The sequence below is a fragment of the Mesitornis unicolor genome, unplaced genomic scaffold, assembly GCF_000695765.1.
Source record: "Mesitornis unicolor isolate BGI_N332 unplaced genomic scaffold, ASM69576v1 scaffold41487, whole genome shotgun sequence".
Taxonomy (NCBI): Eukaryota; Metazoa; Chordata; class Aves; order Mesitornithiformes; family Mesitornithidae; genus Mesitornis; species Mesitornis unicolor.
The window spans coordinates 4,505-12,097 of NW_010196531.1; the positions used below are offsets into that span (position 1 = coordinate 4,505).

Genomic DNA, 7,593 nt, shown 5'->3' on the forward strand with positions numbered 1-7,593 from the left:
AGCAGGAGGGTGCATTGGCTTGGATGCAACGGAGGGGTAAAACGCAGCAGGTCACCCTCCACAGACATCCCTGGTGGGGCAGGGTCCCCCCCCCAGCATGGCCAGCCCCAGTCACCCTCACCAGAGCAGAGGGAGTCAGCCCCGCTTACCGAGGTCGCCAGTGCCACCTCTGCGCTGCCCAGGGAGCCTCCTTCGCCCTGCCACAAGAGAGGACACCTGGTGAGCCTGGAGGTGCCAGGGAGAGGGGGGACACTTGCAGGGATGCTGCGGGCAGCCTTGCTGCCAGAGGAAGCTGGGGAGGGCCATGAGGCCACAGACACACACGGTACAGCATGGATGGTGGCTGTCACCCTCTGGTGACGTCCCCATGTGCCAGTGCTGCCCAGCAGCACAGCAGATGGGCCAAGGGACACACATGGAGTATCTGTGGGTGGGCTTTGGTTTAGTGTTTTGGGGACACCAGAAAGACAAGTTTGAGCAGAAGCCTCTGACCACCCGACTCAGCGCCCTCCCCTCCCTGGGGACAGGTTTTGCTTGGCAGAGCCATTGGGGAGCAGGGCCCACCATGTCACCTGGGCCGCGTCTGCGGTGCTGACTTGGTGGGGAGTGGAGCCGTCTGCTTCAAGCTTCTTCACGCCTGGCCCTGGGTCGATGGTCACAGCACCTGCTTTCGGGGCTGATGACTGCAGCAGAAACACAGCGAGTCAGGCAATGGGGCACGCCGCCATCAGCCCTGAGCGCTCCTCGCACACCAGTCCCCGTGAGCAGAGCGTCCCCACCCCGCTCCTCTGCAAGTGTCACACACGCAGGACACTCTGCAAGTGTCACACACGCAGGACACTCTGCAAGTGTCACGCCAGGCCCTACCTGGGCAAGGAGCAGAGGCCAAGGCTGCTGCCCGGGGCAGATGGCCACCATGCAAAGTGCCCTGTGTGATTGCCATACCCCAGACCAGACCTGCTACTCTGGCCCCAGATTTGGCAGGGATTTCTTTTTTGGACAGACTTATAGACACCATGGGTTAGGTCAAACTGGTCTTCAAAAGGTGGGTAAGACCCACCAAATCCGTTTCACTCACGCCCTGCCGCAAGTTTATGAGCTGCACCAGTTCCTGTGGATGTGGTTAACCCTGGGGCGTCCGAACCTTGGGGGAATGAAGTCGGGTTTCCAGTGCTCCCCACTGCAGGGAACTGGAGCTGCCAAGGGCACAGAGATGTGCAGCCAGGGCTCAGCGTTCCTCAGACAGTGGCCTCCCCTGCCCCACGAGAGCCACGGGGCACTGTGGAGCTGTGCACCCATGTCCATGGCCCAACCATGACCCGGATGCTCCACATGAGGCTTTCCAGACTGGCTCAGAGAAAGCTCCTTCCAACTCTGCAGCTTTTTTCTTGCTCCAGGTCTGCACCCACCCTGGCAGCTCCAGGCTGTGTTTGGAACTTACCTGCTAGGACCGAGGGCTGACTGGGCAGGAGATGGCCCCAGCCTGGCACAGAGGCAAGGCTCCATTTCGTCTGAGCTGGAGCTGGCTCTGCTGTTCTCTCCCTGGACACACACCCAATGCCCACACGCATGCCACATGCATTTTTCTTAGCTCTGTTACAATTGCTCTCGGCGCTGAGGCGAGCCCCCGCGAGCTTTGGAGCGGCTCCCATGCGCTACTCGGTGGCTCCCTCCCCGCCATGGTGTGTCCAGAGGGGTGAGCTGTCAGGACAGCTTGCTTCCCAACACAAACTGATCACTTCATGCAAAACACGAGGACAGGGTCGTTAGTGACATGCACCCTTCCCTGCTGCCCGGATGCAGTGGTGTGAGGGATGGGGTAAGCAGCCAAACACAGGGCTCCTAGAGATGACTGCAGTGTCTTCTGGTTAGCAGATGCACAAAACACACAGCAGAGCCATGCAACACAGATGTGAGCGCGCACCGGCGGCAAACAGCCACACCGGCCAGGAACCAGGGGTGTTTCAAAGCTAGCATGCTCTTCCAAACCAATGTGGGAGTGCACACCAGGCACCGGGACAAGGAACACAGAGAACTGCACGATGGCACTGAGACAGTCTTGGTGGAACGGCATCCCTGTATACCTCTAGCTGGGAGACATCTGGGCTGGGCTGGGAGACCTTCTGCCCGCCTTTGACATCCTCTTCCAGTCCAGGAACTACTTTGTCAGCGTGCTGGAAGGAAACCAGGCCTTCTTCTTCTGTTTCGCTCTTGTCCTTGTCCAGCTCAGGCAGGCTCCGCGAGATGTCCTCAAAGGCTGTGCCATGGAAGTCACTGATCACTGTGAAGTCCACCTCTGCTTCCAGGCTGGAGGTTGAGCTGACCGTGATGCTGGAGCACTTGCGCTCGATGGCCAAGTGGTTGTCCTTCAGAAAGACTGAGTCCTTCTCCTGGTCCTGCTCCTCGTCACCGGTGTCGCTCTCATGAGCCCTGTGCCGAGGTGGCTTAGCTCTCTCCTCGGCGCCCTCCCTCAAGCCTGCTCTCTGAATGAGACACAATGGCGGAGAGAGACGGAGACAGTGAGCACCGCGAGGCGCGGCAGCACCGGCAGCGCCAACGGGGACAGGGGGGAAGAGGAGGAGGAGGAGGAGAAAGAAGGCTGCAGCAAACATCACAGAGTAGAGTCAAACACAACTCAAGCATGGAGACTGAAACCTTTCTGACAGCAGCGACTTTGCGGGGAGTGTGCCAGAAGTCTATTGGTAATTAATAATCTCAAAAAATAAAGGTCAGTCACACAGAAAAGCTCGGTCAGCTCAGAGACACGTCAGTGCACCCGCTGGAAGCAGATGTATGCAAAACAACAGGTCTGTTAAGAAACATTCAGGAACAGCTCAGACGCCAGCGCTATCATATGTCAGTAAGGTCGGGCACTCAAAAAAAAAAAAACAAAGGGAAAGAAAGAGAGAAGAGGTTGAAAGAAAAGGGCCCCATCAGCCACACAGGGTGAAGGAGAAGCAAAGGAGTGTGCCAATTCCACTGTGCATGGGCCTGGGCCCTATGGAGCATCGCCCCAGGGGGAGGAGGAGCAGCCATGCACTGGGGGCAGGGGGTGAATTTTTCCCCAGCACAACGCTCCTCCTCCAGGGGGTCTCAGGGCTGACCTGGGGGAGCGTTTGGTCAGTGTAATTGACAGCACAGTCAGAGCCAAGGGATGACCTCCCTCCGTTTGCTCCCCTCCAGAAACGGGCATACCTCTCAACTCCGCCATCAGAGGGTACATTTCCCCTCGCCATGCTTTGCCAGGAAGCCATTAGGAAAATCTAGACCCATCTCGGGTTTTGGGAAATGCAGACCCATTGCTGGGCTTCGCATCTCACTCCAGGCAGTTCTCCCTTAGGAAGAGCTCCAAGCCCATCGATGCCAGAGGATGCCCAGCGCCTGGGCCCCGCAACAGGCCAGGCTGCGCCGGCACAACCGTCCCTTGGCACTGCTGGGAGGTTGAGAGGTATGAGAAACAGCGTGTCAAACAAACTCAGGAGGAGCACACCTGCATATGTGTTGTCACGTGTGTGTATGCATAAATACATACAAAACAGCTCTGCAATGGGAGAGGAGCTGGAAGCACACAGCCCTCAGCTGATTAAGGTGAGCTTTCAGACTACGGTAAGCAGCAGTTAGTAAAACAGCACTGAGACCTGGAAGACCACTGGAACAGCAGTCTTTAAATTCTCTTCTGTCTGGCTGGATTTTAAGGACGGGTCAGATAAATCCTTTTCTTCCCCACTTGGTTCCCGAGATTTGCTCTGGATTAGAGAGAATGGTTAGTCGTAACGAAATGAACTCGACAGGAGCTCATCTAGCGCTGAGGAGAGCCAAGAAAGCTATTTCATCATCCAGCCACCAGCTTGCTGAAGACAGGGGAGGGCAGGGGAGGCCGGGAGCTAAGCAAGAAGGGATCAATGTAAGAAATGCGAGGTGAAGCTGGAAGCGTGGGCACGCTGCTGCTGGGTGCGTATGCGTGTCCGGGACAGAGGTGCAGCTCCTTCAGCCACCCCCCATCTCCCTTTTTCGCTCCTGGACACGGAGCTTGGGTGCCCGCTCTCGTGTTTAGTGAGCGGCATTCTCCAGAGAGCCAAAATGTTGGGGCGGGGTAGTCACAAACAAAAGCTGATGAGCCAAGTGGCCAGCGGGTCTGCATTCAGCGAAGAAGCCCGACCACACAAACATACATGAAAGGACAGGGGATGCAAAGCGACCGCTCTCAGTCAATGGATGTGTGAGGAGCCACTGGACATGAGAATAAAGAGGCACACAACATGCGCATGAACTTTCCGTCCGGACAGTTCATTGGAAGAGTTACCACGGCTTCCACCAGAGTGAGTTCGCAGCCAGAGTCGGGGGAGGCCAGGTCAGCACTGTCTTCTGCTTCGTGCTCCAGGTCAACAGAAACATCTTCCTTCAGTGAGAGCGTCTGGGAGGCATCTCCTGAGCCTGCCCCTTGCCTGAGAGCCAAGAAACCCACGCTGGGCGCAGGTCCTACTGGTGGTGAAGCAAGGTTCACAGGCACGTCCTGCGCCAGAGCCATCTTCCCTTTCGCTTTTGCTGAAGTCTCAGCTTCAGGCACTCGCTCTTGGCCCTCCTGGGCTGCCCTCTGCTCTGCTTCACTTTGCTCGAACATCTTAATCTTCGAGGCCACGGAGGTTTTCCTGTAGCTGTCGCTTTCTTGCCAGCTGCCTGAGGCCACAGGGACATCTCCATGCTCCTGGGACACAGCTCCTGCCTTCCCAGCCACACACATCAGCAACCCAGACTCTACCTGATGTGTCCCACCACTCGCTTGCAGCTCTCCTCTGCCTTCACAGACCAAGTTAGAGAGCTGGTACCTCTTGCTTTCTTGAGACAATCCTGCTACAGGAGATTGGGAGTGTGGGACATCAGCAGCTTCTTTGGGAAGGGACTTATCCTGGGGCGGCTGCCCCAGAGCAAGCTCACTGTCCCTGGAGGTTCCTCCTACTGTAGGGCTCCTGGCCTGCAGGTCATGAATCTCCAAGTCCCAGGGTGACTCTTGTGCTTTGGGATCTGCAGTGTGGAGCAGGCCTCCAGCCGCAGGACCCTCTTGGGACAGCTCTCTTATTACGGCCTCAGTTTGTTCTGGTTCTTCTGTCTTGGCAGGCAGCTTGTCCATACAAGGGCTTCTGTGATGGGATGGTTCTACCATCCCACAGCCTTCATCTTTGGTCAACTTCTCTGATGTGGGTCCTGTGTCCTGGGAGAGCTGTTTTATCATGAACTTATCCTCCCGGAGCAGCTCTTCTGTGGCAGGGACTTTGCTCTGGGTTGTGACAAGGGCCATGTCCTGCGCGACCTCCCCTGTGGCCGGGTCTCTGACCTGGATTGGCTCTGCTGCAGCGTCTGTGTTTTGGGGCGGTCCTCCTGCAACAAGTCTGGCACCTTGGGGTGGTTTCCACATAGCAAAGCCCACATCTTGGGGTTGTTCTTCAGATTCAGGATACATCCCCCTGGGTACTGCCGCCTCTGCCTCAGGGCTCACATTCTTGGGCGCTCCTTGGCCCGCTGCAGGGCTCGCTTCCTTGCGTGCCACCTCCGCCAAGGGGTTCGCATCCTTGGGTGAGTCCACACCCCAGCCAGGGCTGGGGCCCTGGCACAGCTCTCTGCCCTCTGGCTCTGAAGGGACAGGGCTGGCTTCACCCCTCTCCCACCCCACAGTGGTGTGCGGGTGGCTCTGCTGAGGCACAGCTGACACGGGTGACTTGGTCTCTATCTCTTCCATCTGAAGGACCACTCCAGCACTTTCATCCTTCTCGCTGTCCACTTCAACCCTTCCTGAGAGCTCCTCTAATGCTGTGCAGATGTCCGGGCTCTGTGCTGGGCTCCCTCCGTGCTTCTCAGCCCCGCAGTTGTCCCCTGCCAGGTCGTGTGGCTTCAAGCCTCCCACTGGGCTTTGCAGATCTGTCTGCTCTGGTCCCACCTCTGAGTAACACGGTGGGGCTTCATCCCCCTGGGGTGCTCCGCAGTCCATCACCCCTTCCTCCTGCCACGGGGTGGGATGTCCTGCCAGGCCGGTCTCATCACAGCCGGTCTCAGGCTGCTCTAGTGCTCCAGCCGGTTTTTCGGTCACCGACGGCTGCTTCTGACCTGCTGAGGAAGGGGGCTGGGACCCTCCTGCCGCAGGTGCTGTGTGCCCAGGTCCCTCCCTAGATGTGTTCACAGGGCCTTCTGGGCTCTCCTCCAAGCCAAGCCATCCACCAGCCTCCAAGAGCCGGGCAGTTTTGCTGTCCTTCTCCTCTCCCTCTGGATCTCCTAAGTAGATGATCCTCTGGGTCACAGAAGTCTCCGAGCTGTCGTCGCCAGCCTTCACTTTAACTTTCACGACCTCCGTGGCTGCGGCCAGCACTCGGGCCTCCTGCTTCCTGGTGGCTGCAGAAACACGCTCCTTGCATACCATCTCGCTTTCTCCCTGGGGAGGCTCTGGCCCCAAAATCTTGGCCTTTTGCCTCTCTGGAGGCTGCTGACATGGCTTGGGCAGACCTGGGTCGCTGGCAGTTGCTTCCTTGCCCCGCTCTTGGGGCTCCTCCTCTGCGCTCTCGGCTGGTGGGTGCTCTGCCTCCTGGCCGGGCTTCCCCCTGGTTTCCTTCTCATAGATCTCATCCTCCCAGACAGACTCAAAATCCTCTGGACTAGCGATCATTTTTGCTCTCGTCCGGCTAACCAGGACCACATCTGCTGGCTCTTCCTGGCCTGCCACTTCCTTGGCTCTCCCTACTGCCATCTCCACTTTTGGGGTGCTCGCGCTCATTCTCACCTCTGTTGTACCTGCATGTGCTTCTTCTTTCTTGACTCCCAGCACTTTCTTTAGAGCTACTGCTTCCAGCCTAGGAGTTTCTCTCTCTATAAATACCCAATGCTCCGAGCCCTGCATTGCAATTGGAGCAAGAAGAGTTAGCATCAAACATACTTTACCTAACTGCTGATGGCTGATGAGTAACAGAAAGCTGTCCTGCCTCGGACGGGACTGACTAAATTATTATTATTATTCATGCAAGAGTTGAGGCAGGGTCTATACAAAGAGCCTGGCAACTCGCTGATGGAGAGAAGGACCAAAAATAAGGGGGCTGATGCTGTGATGGGGACTGAGTCCCTCTGTCCTCTCCAGGGACCATGTTTTGTGGCTCACTGACATACTTGCAATATCTGCAGCTTCACTGCAAGTACAGAAGTGGGAGCGATGCTCCCAGTAGCCCCATTAACAGCCATGGGGGCATCTCTCGTGAGGCAGGGGAACGCAGCTGGTTAAACCTGGCTGAGGCTCCCGATCTGCCTCCTGTTTTCAGCTGGCTCTAGCAAGCTCCAGGAGCAAAGGGTGAGATTTCATTGCAGGCAACGGTCTGCGTTTTGAGTAGCCTCACTCTCAGCTTCATCCACATGTCATAAGACTATGTCAGACTGCCAGGAGCATGAGCAAGAAAATAAACCACCTTTAGGCATCAGAAATGCCCTTTCCTCTTCCTACCAGGTGCTGCAGCTCAGATTCACTCCAAAGTCCATCCATCCTTTCCAGCTCTCCAGGAAAATCTCATCAGAAGCAATTGTTCAGCAGAGGTTTCTAGCAATGCTGAAACCAAGCGGTTC

The 7,593-nt window shown here is 56.9% G+C and overlaps 1 protein-coding gene across 1 annotated transcript in view; it reads right to left on the reverse strand.

The window, feature by feature from the left end:
• LOC104543816 (band 4.1-like protein 1) overlaps positions 1-7,593 on the reverse strand; it is a gene marked incomplete at both ends in the record, with an annotated part of 18,946 nt that overhangs the window by 3,147 nt on the left and 8,206 nt on the right. Inside the window, 3 exons of the mRNA XM_010188511.1 lie at positions 150-197; positions 573-683; positions 2,085-2,483. Coding sequence (XP_010186813.1) covers positions 150-197; positions 573-683; positions 2,085-2,483 — 558 coding nt within the window. The remainder of the gene's footprint in view (positions 1-149; positions 198-572; positions 684-2,084; positions 2,484-7,593) is intronic.